At 56.7% G+C, this 17840-nt stretch overlaps 1 protein-coding gene across 7 annotated transcripts in view; it reads right to left on the bottom strand.

Moving 5' to 3' along the window:
* The window catches only part of LRP5 (LDL receptor related protein 5), a 108489-nt gene extending 90736 nt beyond the window's left edge, over nt 1-17753 (bottom strand). For 3 of the 7 annotated variants that reach the window (XM_029207230.1, XM_029207232.1, XM_029207234.1), the window contains exon 1: nt 17554-17709. In XM_029207230.1, the coding sequence (XP_029063063.1) occupies nt 17554-17635 (82 nt within the window). In that variant the 5' untranslated portion in view covers nt 17636-17709. Of the gene's footprint in view, nt 1-4069; nt 4286-16605; nt 16979-17553 lie in introns of those variants that run through there. The other 4 variants (XM_029207235.1, XM_029207236.1, XM_029207233.1 and 1 more) reach the window with 4 other exon arrangements.
* Nucleotides 17754-17840: the final 87 nt, after the last annotated feature.

Genomic DNA, 17840 nt, shown 5'->3' with positions numbered 1-17840 from the left:
ACACACACACACACACACACACACACACACACACACACACACACACACACGCACACATGCACACGTGCACGCGCTCGGCCTATAGGAAGGTGGTAATTAACCCTGAGGCCCCGGGCAAGCTTCCCGAGCAGGGTCCACATTTCAAAGGTCAGGGAAGCAGGTGAACAGGAAACGGTCGGGGGCAGGCTTGGGGGAGGGGTGGAGCAGGAAGAAGAAATCAGCTGCAAAAGATAAAAAGAAAATGAGGTCGTTTGCTTCCGACGCCTTAGAGCACAAAGAACCTGAGGATGCGGGCCTCCCGGGCTTCATGAAACAGGGAGATGGGCTGGGGGCTGTCCCCTGCACGGGGGGCTGTGGCCCTGACACGGGGCCACTCAGGCCCCAGGGCAGGCAGGAGGGCACACTGGCCATGCTGAGGACAGGACCGAACCTCCGTTCTGGGAAGAGCCTGGGCTTGGTAGCTACTGGAAGATCTGGGGGACAAAGGGTCAGAACCTGACCCAGGCCCAGTGCCTGCAGAGGGACCCCTGGGTGTCAGTCAGGGCAGCCAACCGCCCCCAAGGGCTACTCTGAGGGTCCTGACCCAGCTGACCTGGCCCGTTCCAGGAATGACCATGTGGCCCTAATTCCCACCCAGCAAAGGGTCACCCCCAGCCCAGGGTCACCCCAGGGATGATATCAGATTGTCACCAAGCCCCCCACCTTGCAGGTAACCACCAGTGCCCAGCCCCCAGCCCAACACCCACGGGGGGACCACAGACTCAAGGGGGCCAGGCAGAGGAAGAACCGCCTGCTGTGTGGTCCCCACCCTCTACCTTTGCCCAACTTACCCTCATGACCCCCTGCTGAGGGAGGAGCTAGCTTATCTACCTTTTTTAGCAGATAAGGTATCCAAAGCACAGCGGTCACCAAGGTCACATAGCAAGGCCACGCAGCACGCAACTGGCAGGGGTGGGGGTGGAGCCCCGATCCTGCGCTGGGCTTTTCCCTCCACCACCTCCCCTGCCCCAAAACCCTATGGACTCTAGACTAAATCTGTGTGAGGGGACAAAGCCCCAAAGCAACCAACAACAACCAACATAAATGTTCCTGGAGGTACTTGTTGGTTGCTTTGGGGCTTTGTCCCCTCACACAAAATCCCTCGATGAGAACGGCCGGGAGCTTACTCTGACCTTAAGACTCAAACAGGACGCTGGGTCATCCCACACGGTCCTCGGAGAGAGAGAGGGCCACCATGCAGAGGTGACAGCTTGAAGAAGCCACCCCAAAGCGAGGGTGACAGTGAAAAGCAGTGCCGGCGACGTCGTGTGTCACTCTGGGCACAACCCAGCTCGCAGGACAGTCATCACCCTCTCTCCCCAACCTGTCAAGGCTGACTAGGCAGAGGGGGACACGGGGGCACGTGACCACCAGTCTAAAGGCTCTGAGAAGTTCCGCAGTGAGAAACCTAGTTCACTTCGTAAGCCCCAGGACTCCCCAGATGTATCTGATCACAAATAGTTTCTACTCTTGGCCCAGGGGATACGTTTTGAAAAACCTGGGGTCCTAGGATGTTGGTGATCTCAGCTCCGCACCCTCACTTTCCACCCCGCAGTTGCCTCTCCCGCCTTTCACGGACAAGGAGGCTGACGGCCACCGAGATCCGGGGCTCCCTGGGGAGGGGGGGGCCTCACTCACCCCACACGTGCAGCTGCCACGAGGAGCCCCTCCGGCTGTGGCCAGTGGCTGCCAGCCTTGATGGAGAGGCTTCCTCCATCTGGTTACGAGGAAATCGTTTACAACACACCACCTGGGATACAGACGACCCAACAGTCTCCAAGGCATCGATCCACACTCCACGACCAACGCAGCACAGAACCGGTGACCCAACTGACCGGGACCCCCAGGCCGAGTGTTCGCATCCGGCCCACAGGCCACCCAGAGCTGGTTCACAACTACTGTTTGGAGTCCAGTCCAAACACCAGTGAGGGGAGGACACATCCCACGCCAGGGCCAGTCAGCAGAGACAGATGGCCTTTCCCAAAACCGAGTCCATTACTGTAGCCCATCGGTGGTGGAAGCCGGGGCCTATGCAACACTGCACAGCGGAGATTTTCCTGCAAGGGAAAGCGCTTCTCCATGAAAGCCATTTCCCCCATAATTATGTTTTAATTGGGCAAATATATATATTCCCCTGCAGTGGCTGTGCAGGTGCAGATAGGGCTGGGGGGGCCGGAAGCAGAGGCCCAGGGGTCTGAGAGGCAAGGAAACAGGTGGTGAGGGCTCACCTCAGGCACCTCTGTCCTTCCCTCCCTCCCCTGCACCCACAAACACCCCGACACACACACCCACACATGCACTCACTCTGCAAGCCCTAATTCAGCAACGGCGGGATGTTACCCACTCAGTGATACCTAGGACAAGTTTTTAGGGAATATGACATTTGATTTATGTCTGCCCATGTGCGTTCTCACTAATTAGAAGGTTCAGGGCAGAGCAGGAAAAATATGTATTTCAGAGTCCCAGTTTGACTTGCCAGAAACCAGCCCATTCCTAACATTCTTATTTTCGACAAAATATAGCATTCTGATTACATACCATTTCGGTTCCATGGCTCCTGGCCTGCCAGGCTCCCGGGAGCGGCCCAAGGCCACGGCAAAGATGGAGAGACAGGTCTTGGGATGGGGACTGACTCGGGCCCTGGAGGATGACAATGCCTGTCCATTCTGGCAGAAGGCAAGTCAATGGCTTTCAGCCGAAGGCCCAAGGCCCCAACCTAAACAGGCCCCAGGTGGCACCCCGGTTTGTACAGGAGACGGGCCACCCCGGAGAGGGGTTCTCACGGCACTGCCCCCTCCAGGCCTGTTTCCTTGTCTGCACCGAGGGCTCAGCACCACGCTTATCTAAATGCACTGTGGCTCGTCAGCCAATTCAAATAGCAATGAAGAGGTGGGCACTGGAGCCTCAGTCTGCCAACTGCAGTCCCTGTATGACCCTGAGAGCTCCCCAGGCTCTCCTGGCCTCAGCTTCCTCACCTGTGTGATGGGGTCTGATGGCACCCCGCCCCCAGAGAGGCCGGAAGGATTCAATGAGTCAATCGATGAACATCTCAGAACCTGCCTGGTGCACTAAGTTTTCAATAAATGTGAGCTACTTTGATCTATCACGTCTAGAGATTTCTATCTCGGGTGTTCTAAGGCAGGATGTATTGACCAAAAAATAAAGATTTTCGTTAAATGCAGGCCTCAAATAAAGTGATCCATAGAGGTCGTTCTTAATGGAGACCAGTATCAGAACTGCCCTAAGTGCAAGCTTTCAGGGTCACTTAGCTGTCCTTGGGAATCAACCAAGGAGGCACTTCTAAGGGTACTGTGTGTGCGCACACGTGTGTGTGTGTGTGTGTGTGTGTGTGTGAGCACGCACATGCCTCTGTGTGGTTCACAGCTCCCCCAAGGAGCACACACACCCCGTGTCGCAAGTAACGAAGCGAGAGGCCAAGCAGCGGAGGAGGGCCTGAAGCCCCCTGGGCTCATGGTGATGCCCCACCTGGTTCTACCTGGCTCTCCAGCCAACTCTGCATCTGCACTGTGTCCTGGAGACCTGCCCTTGGCACAGCACTGGTATTTGATACCAGACAAAAAGAAGAGGAAAGGGGCCGGATCAACACCTGGTAAGAGAGACAGTACCAAGTCCCAGGGTCCACAAACGCAATGCAGACACAAGAATTTAGCGCGAAGGCCACACAGTTAACTCAAGGACTGGGGACAAAGGTGCAGGCTGCAGTGCCTCTAAGTCCCAACCCTCAAATCCCCCCCACAGGCAAGCAGACCGCCCGACCCCCGGCAGTCAGCCAGGGCCTCTCACCAGGCTGGCACGGACTGGTCATTTCCACCGAGGTGGGGGAAGGTGGGATCGTCCCACCTCCCCCCATGCCCACTGGCAAGGAAGGCGGCGTGTTCCCCGTGTGGTTACAGAGACCTCATTGTTCTGCCCCGCAGAGAGGAAACTGGAGAGGTGAGCTCAGAATGCATTTTGGAATCAGCAGAAAAGAACATCTGGGAAAGGAAACACGCTTCAGAAACAAACATACCTTTGTACCAGCTTTTCTTTAAGTGTAGCAAAAAAATAATGATAATAAGGACGTGCCAAGTTGACCATCATTCACAAAATCTCCTTCTTTTGGGGCAAAATTGGGAGGCTCTGTTTTCCAATGATCTTCTGCTCCAGGAAAAAAGCAGCCACCTGGGTGCCAAGACCCAGAGACTCCCCCAGGTGCCAACAGGACCTCAGGCTCAGGACACCTAGTCCCACAGACAGAAGGGGACAGACGAAAATCATCAGATAAAAGAAAACTCAAACCTCTTGCCCCCGGCCCCTGCTGAAGCCTCTCAGGACACTGACATTCTCTGAGGAGCTGTCAGTTTTCAATTCCACGTATTTACGTGAGTTTGCGGGCTGCCTGTGAAGTCCAGCGCCGAGGACCAGCACACTGATTATTTCTGGAACTAAGCTGGGCATCATGCCATCACCCCATCTTATGGACCAGGAGAGTGAGGCACAAGGTGACCAAAGTCACACTCAGCCAATCAACGATGAGAGATCAAAGCGCTCAGGTTCTTTCCACACTTGAAATCCGTTCGTTTTACCTCATGGGGCCATCGAATGACCCCAGAACTCTCTGCAAAAGGGCTAGACACCGGGGCAGCATCCAGACAGGGGGAGACCGCCCCCTGAGGCACTGCCGTGACCGTCCCAGGAGGATCGCGGCCCCTCGGCCTCTGTCTGGGTCCCCTCATGCGTCCCAGGACAACCCCTCTGTCCTCGGGCAGCACAGACGCACGCTGCAGCCCGATGCTCCTTGCCCCTCCTTCTCAGGCAGAGAGAGCAGGGCCCAGAGAGCGGGACACTGCTCTGGAGGGCGAGCCCGAACAGGCTGGTGGGCCAACAGCGCCTCCTGCTTATCTCTGGGGCTCCCACCCCGGGTTCCCACCTGCCGGGGTGGGCAGGGAAGACAATCGTTCCTGTGCACCCATCTGTAGCCACACAACAACCCAAGAGCCCAAGTCCACGCTCCCTCCCCCCGCCCCGGGGGACCCTCCTCACAAGGACCACCTGGGCTCTGGGGGGGCCTCAGGGGTTCTAAGCGTGGAGCTACGTGTCTCCTGCGTGATGAAGCCTTGAGTCTGGGAGTGGAGGAAGGGGGCGCGTCCCATCACTGGGTCACTCCACAAACTCATGTTGCCCCTCAGCTTCATCAGTGACCACGGAGATGAGGCTGACCTCCCTGCCTCTAGAGCTGGTCGGAGGAGTGGAGCAATAGCCCTCCAGAAGGTAAACATTTCAGGGAGAGAGGCCTCCGTGCTTTCTCGCAAGGGAGACCGATCCAGAGGAAGACGGGGTCCAGGTGGCACCTCCGGGGAGCAGGCGCGGGAAGGAAGGCCCTTCACAGCCCTCATCGGTACACTCACCGCTGGCCTGGGCCAGCCATGAGGATGGAGCCCCTGCCTGCCTGTGCTCATCCGGCTCCCAGGGGCCTGATTCTGTGCCGGGCACACCGGCCAGAGGCTTAAATTACTCCTGGGCTAGAGGCAACAGCAGAGTCAGGAGAGCCGGGAGCCTCCCAGGTCAAGGAGGAGGCCGGTCCCACCTGAGCAGGTGCAGAGGGCAGGTACAGAGGGAGGGCAGGGGGCTCAGGGCCGCACAGGAGCAGCGGCTCCACCCTGAAGGTAAAGGGCGCTGACCGTCCACGTCCAAGAGAGGGGAGCCACGAGGAGTAGGGACCTCAGTTTGAGGGTGAAGAGCCAGCACCTGGGCTGCCTCGTCCGCCTTCAGCAGGGAAGGTGACAGGGTAGGAAGCGGGGGCGGGCAGGCCAGCGATGCTGGGGGGCAGGGAGGAGGGGGATGCTGGTCAGCCGATGAGAGAGGAGACCCTGGGGGTCGGTCAGGCTGGCTCAGGCAAGAAGGAAGCAGGGTCTCCGACAACATCCTCTGAGGAGGGAGAGGCAGGGGTTGAGCTCCTGGCCCCACCCTCCTGGCCACACCTCTAACAGAGCACAGGTTCCAGGAGAGACGCAGCCCTCAGATACCTGTACCTGCGGCCCCAGCCCCAGGGTTCCCGGCACCCACCCCACCAGGCTCCCAGCTACAAAATAAATGCCGGATTGACCTTGGCAAGGAAGCAAGTCCAGGACTGGAGCCATCAGGCCACTCGGGGCAATTAACGCAACTCAACATTCACCTTCTCATCAGAGATGGACTGAGTGGGCCGAGCTGAGCCGGTTCCCACCAAGGCACCTTTCAGCTGGAGTTGAACCCGATTCCAGAATCCCCTGAGGGCCCTCGCCCCAGAGAATAACAATTATGATTGCCGTAGTAACCCTAATAGCTAATAACTACTGAGGGCCCACGGGCGCTGGCCTCACCTCTTTGCATCCTCAGGTGTGTCTATGTGGTGGCATTACGATCACCCCCCCACACACCCCAACAGGTGGGGAAACTGAGGCCAGAGGGGTAGCTCACTCGTTCGAGGCTGCAGAGCTGGGAGCGAGCCAGCAGTGTGAACCGAGCCAGAACAGGTGGGAGGGGCCTGCTGTGCCCTGGGATTCCAGGCTGGGGAGGCTGAGCAGGCAGCCCCCAGGGCCCCCAGGCTCGCGGCTGGGATTCCTCCAGCAGCTCCCTCAGCTGTTCACAGCAAACCGAATGGGGGGTGGGGAACGACAGGGAAGCAGGCCGGGAGCTCAGTGTGTCCTCTGTCCAGGGGTGCCTGAGACAGCGGGTCTGCTCGGAGGCCAGCACTGGACACGGCTGCTGGAGGGGACAACACATCACGCCACATGTGCCACGGTGGGGTGACCTTCCCGAGTGTCCACTAGGGACCAAGCTGGCCTTAGGTGCTACGGGTAGGCAGGGGCAGAACGAGGCCTACCTGTCCTCTTCACATCTACAAAGAGTGGGCAGGGGACACTTGAACCAAGTGTGTCCCTTGGTGTCCCTCACCACTCACAGATCAGAACGCGTTCCTAACTGGGCACCCCCCCATTTGCGTCACCACCCTGCTCTGCTGACACCAGCTAGGGAAGTCCGGAAAAACCCTAACCCTGTCCAGTTCCCCACTGAAAATACAACATCCCCTGAGATCCCAGCCATCCAGAGACCTTAAACCTTACTGCAGTAAGATCAGACTAGTGATTAAACCCCCAGAGTTTCTGCAGAACTCTCTCTTCACAGGTCCAAAGTCCCTAACACGACCCTCTAGGCATCCAGGGCTGGGGGGGCGGTGTGGGGGGTAGGGTCCCACCTTCAGCCACCTTCTATCCTGGCAGGGCGGGGCACTGGGTACCTAGACAAGAAGCTCCAGAAAGGCCGGTGATGTTAAGACACAGGAGGCCGGGGGAGAAAGGCTCGCCTGGCAGGTGCTCTGAGTGCATCTTCTTGGATCCTCGTGGGTGGAGCAGAGCAAGGGGGCTGCCTGAAGCCCAGTGCCCACCTTGCAGCCCGACCTGCCTGGATCCTGGAGCAGATCCCGCTTCATCCTCCAAATCAGTTATTCCCAGCCCGGGCCCACAGCCCAAGGGGCCACGCGGTGTGCTGGCCCCAAGAGGCACTTTCACAGCTGAAAAGCCAAATGGAAACTCCCCGCTGAGAGGCTGATGGAAACCTTGCAAGCCCCAGCAGCCCGGCTTGGTGATCGTGAGTGTCTGGGATCAATAAGGAGAAAAGGTTACTACTTCACAAATGTACTTTCCTTGGAAGGATAAACTCCTTCAAAATAAAGGGGAAAGTTTTAAAAAGCTAGGCCTGGTAGCCAAGAGGATGGAAACTGCTCTTCGGCTCTGGGCAATCCTCTGTACATCTTGAACCGTTCACTGCTCCAGTGCCTTCTGAAAGGAGGTGCGGGGCGGGCTGCCTCGAGGACAGATCACCGCCTGCACCATGGTGACCAGGACCCTGCTCTCCGGGCAGGGGCGCACGCACGGGTCCCCTGGACCGCCCCCAACCCCATCCCGGCAGAGCCAGACAGCCAGCAGCTCAGCCCTGTGAGCTGACACTCCACTTGGAGAGAACTTTGCCAACACTGAGGACACCGCGAAAGCCAGCACAGACCAGCCCCGGCGGCACCCGGAGCAAGCGGTCAGCAGTTCGTGGGTTCTGGGCAGCCTAAGAGCTGCAGCAGGGAGCCAGGCAAGGACCCAGGCTGCGGTGGCCACGGCCGGTGTAATGAGCCTCTTGAAAGGGAGGGCAGCAGTGGGAGGCCCACGGTGGCCGGGCTCGGGAGCCGCTCACCCACAATACAGCACGGGCCCCGGGAGTCAACCAGGGCCGAGCAAACTCATGCAGAGACCCGGGCAGTGACAACGCGACTGGAACAAGCTTCAGGTGCTCAAGGGCGCGACCCTGAAGGGGCAACGTTCTCGTAAAAAAAATTTTTTTTTTTTTTTTTTTTGGATGCGCCGCGCGGCTTGCAGGATCTTAGTTCCCCGACCAGGGATCGAAACCGTGCCCCCTGCAGTGGAAGCACAGAGTCTTAACCACTGGACCGCCAGGGAAGTCCCAGGGCAATGCCCTCTTAATGCTTAAACTCCTGCAAGTTCATCAACAATATCGTCACTCAGCTACCTACTCTGTAGTTGTAACTCAAAAGCACAGAAACCTCTTTTAGCATAAAAATTCTTGTACCACTATTTCTGCGTGTTTTGCATGACTGAAAATGTTCTACAGTGTTTTGAAAGATGATAAAAATGACGGGTGAAGGATGCAGGCGCCAGGCCCCACTGTCACGTCTCAGTCCGGGCTGCGGAAGGTGGGAGGTGTCACGTGGACCCAGGACACCGCGGTCCAGTGCGTTTAGGATGCACTGGGTTTCCTGAAGTAGAATAAAGGCCAGCTTTATTTGCTGCAGGCCATCTTAGAATCCAGACCTCAGAAATATGGGCTCTAGAGGGGGGAGGGGGGGGGGTCCCACACTTGGCCCCAGAAGCCTTTTGTCATGTAGCCGGACAGCTGTTTCACAATCTGGGAAACAAAGCCAGGCTGGAGTTTGGGATGCAGGCGGGAGCTCGCAACACTGTAGATTCAGGGGCCAGAGGAAGTAAGGATGGCCCACGCTCCCTGGACAGACAAGGCCTCGGGAATCCTCAGGGCAGCTACGCTGAGCGTCCACTACACACCAGACACCAGGCCAGAGGTAGAAGGACGAAGATGAAGACTATCTGTCCCCCAGGCCCTCTCAGGCTGGGCGGACCATGAAAGGTTCTGGACTCCAAGGAGATGGATCTGCCTGGAAAAGTGCTCACCCCGGACAGCAGGGGCACATCCTCAGGGCAGCATGGAGCACTGGGCCAAAAAGTTCCAACTCTGGACACCACGAAGCCAGTGTAGTGTTTCTTAGAAAGGGAAGGATATGATGAAACTAGTTTTAGAAAAATTAATCTGGCCAGAGTGAAAGATAAACGGGCAAGGGGAAGGTTCTAGAAAGCAGAGACCAACTAGAAGTTGATGTAATCCTCCACCTGGAATCTAGCCCTCCATGGGGTACTGTGGAGGCCCCAGGGGGAAGCCTCAGAGCCGGGGGGTCTGGGTGCGGGAGGGAACGGAGACAGGCCTGAATCTGGACAGCAGAGGACGGACGGTCATCAAAGTGCTCCCCGCTTCCGGCCTGTGTAAAGAGGAATCCAGCGGGGCTAAGACGGACGCCTGCCGCACCCTGGTTCCCCGCATTCAGTCTCCTTCGGGGAACCAAGCTCACTCTGGGGAAAGTTCAGAGAAACGGCCTCCCCCACAAAGGCCAGCTGGAGAACACACCTTGACCTACAACCGGCTTGCGGGGAGGACATCCCCTCAGCTCCCATCGTGGACAACGCCTGCTCCTTCCAGGGCGGAGTCCCAGGTGGCAGCTGTCGGCGCGCGCGGCAAGTCTGGAAAGCACCCAGGCCCCCGGGGCTCAAGTGTCCGGGCCGGGGCCATGCACTCAGGTGACCTTTAATGCCCACTGAGCAATTTCCTGAGAGTTTTGGGGACCTACTGAGGCAGGTACCGCCTCCCCATCTGGGTTAATAGAGGGTACAGCCCAGGGAAGAAATTATTAAAGTTGCTCACACTTTGCTCTGGAATGAACGAGGGGAGGGGAGCAATCATTCACGCAGTAATTATATTTGCCTCTGGGCAAGCGCTGGGATTAGCTGCACTAGAGCCTGTTTCCTGAGCAGACGCTGGCATGAGCCAGGGAGCAGGCGCATCCCAGGCAATCCAGCGTACACACCGCCTCTGAAGCACACGCCACATGCCAAGAGGAACCCAAAATGCGAAGGCCAGCTCCGCGGCAGCCACAGGTGGATTTCCTTCACAGAGACCAGCCTGCTTGGTCAGAGGCCACTTCTGAAGTCCAGCCCTCCGACACCTGTTGAATGTCACCATTTACTGTCCCCGGATCAAAGGATAGAACCTCACAGGCTGACTCTGAAGTTTATCCCCAAAGAATAAATGCACAAGAAGAGTCAACACAGTTTTTCGAAAAGAGCGACGAAGGGGTAATTGCACAGTCGACCTCAAAATATACTGTGATGCTATGGAAATTAAAACAGCAGCAGGCTGGCACAGAAAGACAGCCACAGGTCAAGAGAGCAGGACAGAAGGTTCCAGAATGAGGAGCCAAGCACCTGCGGACACTGCAAGTTAAAGAGTGGCATTTTAAATGAATGAGGACAGGACAGGCCATGCCATCAACTCCCTATCCACTTACAGGGGGGACAGTTCAGATCCCTACCTCATACCATATTCCTCCTCCCAACCGAAAAAACAGAATAATGTCTGAATATAAAACAACAAAATAATAACAGTCTTGGAAGAAAATAAAGGAAGATGTATTTATAGTCTCGGGGTAGAGAAACAAGGCATGGAACCCAGAACCCATAAGAGAAAAGACTCGAGTTCTGTTACATGAAACTTTCTAATGTCTTCGCCATAATAAACCACCAGAAACAAGGATGAAGGACTAGCTACAGATCAGAAGAAAAATCTGGAACAAATATAATAAAGAATGAATGTCCACACCAAATAAAAAGTTCCTACAAATCAATAAGAAAAGGATAAGCAACTCAACAGGAAAATGGGCCAAGGATAAGAGTAGGCAATTTGCACATAAGCCAGTAATGAAGGGAAGTGCAAACCAAAATGTGTTATAATTTTTAACCAAATAGATTTTTAAAAATACAATCTGGTGATTCCCAGCACCGAAAGGAGAAGGAAAAGTATGTACCCTCAGAGATGCCTAGTAGGGTATAAATTGGTGCAGCCCTTTTGGAGGAATTTGTCAGTATCTTCAAAATTGTATAAATGGGACTTCCCTGGTGGCGCAGTGGTTAAGAATCCGTCTGCCAACGCAGAGGACATGGGTTTGAGCCGTGGTCCAGGAAGATCCCACATGCCGCGGAGCAACTAAGCCCGTGAGCCACAACTACTGAGCCTGCATGCCACAACTACTGAAGCCCATGCGCCTAGAGCCCGTGCTCCGCAACAAGAGAAGCCACCGCAATGAGAAGCCCACACGCCACAACGAAGAGTAGGCCCCGCTCGCCGCAACTAGAGAAAGCCCACACGCAGCAACGAAGACCCAACACAGCCAAAAAACAAACAAATAAATAAAAGAACACATGATCTTAACTCATTTAAAAAAATATTGTATAAATGAACATACTCTTTGACAAGGAAGGTATCCTACAAAAATGCTTGTACGCACGTGCACAGATGCATATGCAACGTTATTCACTGTGTCATGCCCTGTAACAGCAATAAAGCCTGGAAAAACTTAAGTGCTCCGCAACCGGGTAAAAGCCATGAAATATGGTGTGCCCGTACTACAAAATACTACTTAGCTTTCAAAAATATGAGTACACGTTCAAAACAAAAATAACACGCTAAACTACGTGCTGAAGGTGTGGTCATCTCTGACCAGGACACTGGTCTTCCCAGAAAGAGGTACCACGCAGTTACGGGTCTAAGCTGTTTATATGTATTCATGTAGGTCTTGCATTTTAAAATACACATATTTGTAAAAGAAAGTGGCCAACAAGCACGTGTGAAGATGCTCAACATCATAAGCCACCAGGAAACTGCAAGTCAAAACCACAGTGTGGTACCACTTCACATCTGCTAGGCTGGTGAGGACCAAACAGAGGGAAGATAACCAGCGCTGGCCAGGATGGGGAAAAACTGGAACCCTTGTGTGTTGCTGACGGGGATGTAAAATGGTGCAGCTGCTATGGAAGACAGTTTCACATTCCTCAAAAATTAAACACGGAATGGCCATATGATCCAGCAATTTCACTTTTCTGGGTATATCCCCTGAAAGTGAAAGCAGGGACTCATACAGATTCCTGCACACCCGTGTTCACAGTGGCATTATTCACAATAGCCAAAGGTGGAAACAACCCAAGTGTTCAGCAACAGGTGAATGGATAAACAAAGTATTAAAATAAGCCACACACGAAAGGATAAACATCATGTGAGTCTACAAATATGAGATACCTAGAAAAGGCAAATTCACAGACCCAGACGAGCAGAATAGAGGTTACCAGCGGCTGGGGGTAGAGTGAGAACTGGGGAGTGACTGCTTAACGGATACGGTTTCTGTTTGGGGTGCTAAAAATTTTGTTTGGAAACAGATGGTGGTGACAGTCACACAACATTGTGACTGTAATTAATGCCGCTCTTAAATTGTATGCTTAAGGCCGGGATGGCAGAGCTGGGGGCTGCCACAGCCTCAGGAGGCCACACTCCAGACCTGAGAGCGCAGGGTCCCAGAGGGGGAAGGGTGGAGCCGGCTGGGCCTTCGGGGAAGCCACACGGCCCAGGCCCAGCACAGAAAGGGCAGTGGGGCCCGGGGGTGGGCAGATGAGGTACCTCCTGGCTTCAGTTTAACCACTAGAAAAACTACACGCAGGCAAACTGAAAGCACTGAAAAAAAATCTACATTGAATCAAATACCAACCAAGAAAATAAGGAAATACCCAGCAAGTACAGTATCTCCCAGCCCTGCAAAAGGGCTCACAGGCGATGTCACCAGGACAACTTCCCAAGGTCCTGGGCAAGAGAGGTCCTGAGTCAGGGGGACAGAGGACAGCGGACATGTGACCCTGGGCACTGATACGATCAGACCCTGAGGTTCCAGCCCCAGGCAGCTGCCACCACTGCTGGAGCCTGAGGTCAACACGCTCACAACACCCCTCCCCTCTCCCAGTCCCCCACTGGAAGATGGTGTCTGGGACTCTGACCCTCGGACTCTTTTAGAAGGAAACGGCAGGGGTGTTTCCCTAGGGAAACAGGACTCCCCCTGCCTAGGGCAGGACTCCCCCTGCCACCACGTCCTTCCCATGATGGCCCGCCTCAGCTTCCTCCTCACTGAACCCCAGCCAGCACCCTGCAAGGTACACGCCATCGTCCCCATTTTGTGGATGAGGAAACTGAGGCCAAGAGTTAGCAGACCACCACTTCCTGAGCTGAAGAGAAAGCAGAGAGCAGCCCGTAGCGGCGGGTGGGCCCAGGAGGCTGGCTCTTTGTGCCTCTGCCGCCCACAGCTGTCAGCAGCGCTTGGAACCACTCTGTCATCAGGACGCCCGCGGAGCAGAGAGGTCACTGCTTCCTGCACAAATGTGTCCCAGGCCCAGCAGGGGAAGGGGCTGCACGCGGCCCCCTGCTTCCATCAGAGCCTCCCCATTCTGAGAGCGTGGCAAGTGACCAGCCCAGAGGCCTCTTAAACCGCAGATGTCCAGTTCCTCCCAGGGCTTCTGTAATTATGAACATGGCACTAAGTCCACCTCCCAGCACCCCTCCCCTGCCAGAGGCCAGCCCTGGGCCCTTAGCTTGTCCCCTGGCCCGGCTCTCCCAGCTCTGAAGCTAATTTGCTCACGTCCCCGGCCCAGCTTTAAATAGCCTCCACTGTCCAAACCCCGCAAGGACAACCGGCTCCCATCCCGTGCCCACTGGGAGAAGTACTCAAGCAAGGTCAACCCATCAGCAGGTGGACGGATGAGCAAATGTGCTCTCTCCACGTGACGGAAGGCTGTTCAGCCGTGAAAGGAGTGGAGCAGTGACAAGTGCTACAGCGTGGATGCACCTCGAAAGCATCCCGCTAAATAAGCCAGACGCAGAAGGCACCACAGCCTATGATTCCCTGTAAGCGAAGCGTCCGGAACACGCGAGTCCGCAGAGACCCCAATTCGTGGGATCGGCGGATGGGAAGTCGTTGAAGTTATGGTTGAACGGGTACAGGGTTTTACTCTGGGGTGATGGAAATGTTTTGTATCTTGACAGGAGGGGTCCTTGCCCAGCGTTGTGAATGTACTAAATGCCACTTTAAAATGGTTAATTTTATGTTACGTGATTTTCACCTCAATTTAAAAAAAAAAAAAAATCAATTCAACACGTTTCCCCTGCGTTTCCTATCCCCCTCCTCCAACTAAAGTCTCCGGAAGCTTCCATCGCTCTCTGGACCATGTCCAGACTCTGCAGCGCGATCCGACCTCTTTCAGCAGAGACCCGCCAGTTCTTGAGGACAGGGCTCTGGGACTGAGCCCGCCTCTCCCAGAGCTGCACAGTCAGCTTCTGTTTGCCTTCCCGTCAACCGGACACCCCGACAGCAAAGGCCCGGGCCTCCTCTGCCATTCCGTCCCATTCTCTCCCCAGGGCTTCACCAGGCACCAAGAGCAGCAGCAACAATAATAAGACCTGATACAGGCACGCGTCAACTCACTGAACTATTGGGAGGAAGTATTGTTATACCCATTTTACAGAAGAGAAAACTAGGGTACACAAAGGTGGAGTCCGCTGCCCAAGCTCCCCCGACAAGCAAGGCTCTGCCCACACTGTTAACCACCACAAGAACCCTCACCCAGTGTTGCAGCGATAAACAAGTCAGACAGCGGGCTAGAGGTCCAAGGTCCCACACAGTAGAAAAATCCCGACTGTGTGACAATAGCTTCTAGACCTTCCAGGCAGAAAGATCAAGGACCCCATTACACAACAGGCACTGCAGCTCTGCCACCACCGGTTCCTCACCCGGGCCAGGAATGGTGCTAAGGGTTTCCCAGGCAGCATTTAACGTTCCGGACCATGTTGGCTGGGGGGTGGGGGGACCAGGTGAGGACACAGAATACAAAGAAGCTAAGTAAGTTGTCCAAAGTCAAACAGGTACTGAGCCTCTAGACCCAAGTGGTCTGACCCCAAAGCCCCCGCCCTCGGCCCTGGCAAGCCCAAGCTGCGGGGTAAGAAGCCACGCTGAGTCCTCGAACCTTACTGCACACACCCCCATCCCGTGTGCAAATTCTGCTAAATGCCTGAGCGGTGACACAGTGCAGCTGAAATTAAACGGGTTCCAAATATGACGGGATCTCCACAGCAAATGCTGGATCATGTGGGTGCACTGGGTAAATTCTTGGAACTGAACGGGAGGGTTCAAGGCACGTGGGCCCTGCTTTGGGAAGCAGAGGGTCCTTCAGGGGAACTCTCAGTGGACTCTCCACAGCAATTAGTTAACTCAGTACCCACCTGCCGGGCCCTCCCCGCGGGCCAGGCAGTAAGCATCCTGCAGTAACCACCCAAGGGCCGTCCTGGAGCAAGTCCTGTGCAGCTAAAAGGGAGAGGCCTGAGCCGTGGGGCTGGGGCAGGCCATTCCCAGCACCGGGACCACTAGAACAAAGGCATTTCCGTGGGCTCACCGCTTCAAATGGCAACAGGAAGCAATCAGGAAAAATAATTAGCTACCAACTTACTGGCTCCACTCCGGACTGTGGCATAAATCTAACACAGAGATCAGGGACATGACATGTCAAGAACAGTCAAAAGAGTTCTGCAGCAAGATCCCTGCTTTTCGTCCCATTTCAGGACCAGATTTCCACATCAGCCGGTGCTCTAAAAACCTCGCGTCGACATGCTTTCTAACGTTAAACTAAGCGAGTGTTTCTGCCTCCTGCACAACTGAACTCCACAGATGTGATCCCTTCTCCTTGGGGGCTCGAACCGCAGGACAGGCACTGGAGCCCAGGAACATCACCCCAAAGGTCCAGGAAATCCAAGACTGCAACACAGTGAACAGCAACGCAGCCGGCTGAGAAACCCCACCTTTAAAACAAACATCTTCCTAAAAAAAACCCTTTTGCCTCCGTGATCCAGGCATTTCCGGAAAGAGAAGGAGCAGGGTTGGCCTGAACTACCCAGATACTGTCATTGTTTTGTCGTCACCTTGTTTTGCTCGTATCAGACAGGGCCAAGAATGTCAACACGCTCCCGAGACACAGGCAAATTTGGGGTGAAACCGCCGAGAGCCCCCGGGCTTGGGCTGGGAGGCGAGAGGACTTGAGGAAACTACCCCCTCTCCGCTCCCCAAACCTCAATGGAGGGGCCGCAGCGCTGGGAATGTGACCACAGAGCCAGGCCAGGACACCTCCCTGCAGTGTCCACACTGGAAATATTCAGGGAGACAGCTGTTTGCCTTAAAGAGGCCCAGACAAAGGGACCCGAGCCGCCCCCCACCCACCCGCAACTGCCCGCAGCAGAACAGCAGCCTGGAGAGCACAGGACTCGCGCTCCCGTGTCCACTTGGCCAGCCACACTCCAGAAAAACAAAACACTCACGTCGGAAGAGAATGATTTAGGTAGCGAGAGGCTTTCTTCAAAAACCACATGGTAATCTCCAAATTAAAAGAACATGTGTAGCTTTTCACAAGGCGCTTCGTTTCCTGAGTCCTCCTGACCTCAACTCCACCCCCTTGGGACACACCAAAAGTTGGAGAGAAAGGTCTCCAGTCCCCGATCTCCCGAAGGGTGGGTGTCCAGCTGAGGCCCCACGCCGCGCGCTGGGACCACGTCACCCCGAGGCGGCCCCACGCAGCCGGCGCCCGGGGTGGACACCGGCCGGGTGTCACTGTTTGGGGCCCCAGCGGCCAGACGGGTCGTCCGGGCACCTGGCAGGTGTCAGTCCGTTTGGAAACCGACAGCAACTCAGGTGAAAGGGGTAGCGCCACAGGCCAGGCCGCCCGGCGCCCGGTTCAGAACTTTCTCTGCAATTTAAATCAGTTCCCGGAGCTCGCAGGCCGGCCGCGCGGCCATCGGAAACAGGGTCGGGAAGGAGTTCCCGACACAGGACGGCAAGGCCTGCCTCCGGGCCGAAAGTCCCCGCTCCATGCGTGCCCGCGGGCCGGGGTCTCCCCGGTCCCCGCACGGCCTCGGCCGGCGGGCTTCGGGCGGGCGCACTTCCGAGCGCGCCCCGGGGGCCGGGCAGGTGAGGACCCGCCCGCGCCGCACCTGGCGGGGTCGACGCCGCCCGCGCGCCCTCCTCGCCGGCCAGGGACGCGGGACTGGACCCGGCTTCCCCGGGAGGGGCTCGGGCGGGCTAGACAAAGGGCCCGCGCGCAGCCCCCGGGCAGCGGGCGCGGCAGGGGGGCGGCGGGGACCCGCGGCGCGCGCCCCAACTCGCCCCCAACTTCCAAAGTCGCTTCCGAGGCGCCGCCGCGCACTTGGCCGCGGGGCGGCCGAGCCGCCCGGGCGGCCGGGCCATTGTCCCTCCGGCCCGCGCCCACCTACCCGCGGCGGGGGCCAGGCTGCAGCAGAGCGCGAGCAGCAGCAGCAGCGGCGGCGGCGGAGGCCGGGGCGGCGCCGCCTCCATGTTGTCCGGAGCCGGACGGGCCCGCGCCGCGCTCACTCGGGCTCCATGGCGCGGCGGCCGCGGCTCCTCGCGCGGCTCCGGGCGCCTGCCGCCTCCCCCCTCGGGCGCCGCGGACCAGGACGACGGGGGAGGAGGCAGGCGGCGCGGGAGCGGAAGCCGCTCCGCGTCTCCGCCCCCCGCCGCCGCCGCCGCCGCCGCCCTCGCC

This window comes from Monodon monoceros, unplaced genomic scaffold (genome assembly GCF_005190385.1).
Source record: "Monodon monoceros isolate NGI ecotype Baffin Bay Population unplaced genomic scaffold, NGI_Narwhal_1 Super_Scaffold_7, whole genome shotgun sequence".
Lineage (NCBI taxonomy): Eukaryota > Metazoa > Chordata > Mammalia > Artiodactyla > Monodontidae > Monodon > Monodon monoceros.
Note: the sequence above shows the minus strand (reverse complement) of the source record. Positions and strands in the feature narration are given on the sequence as shown.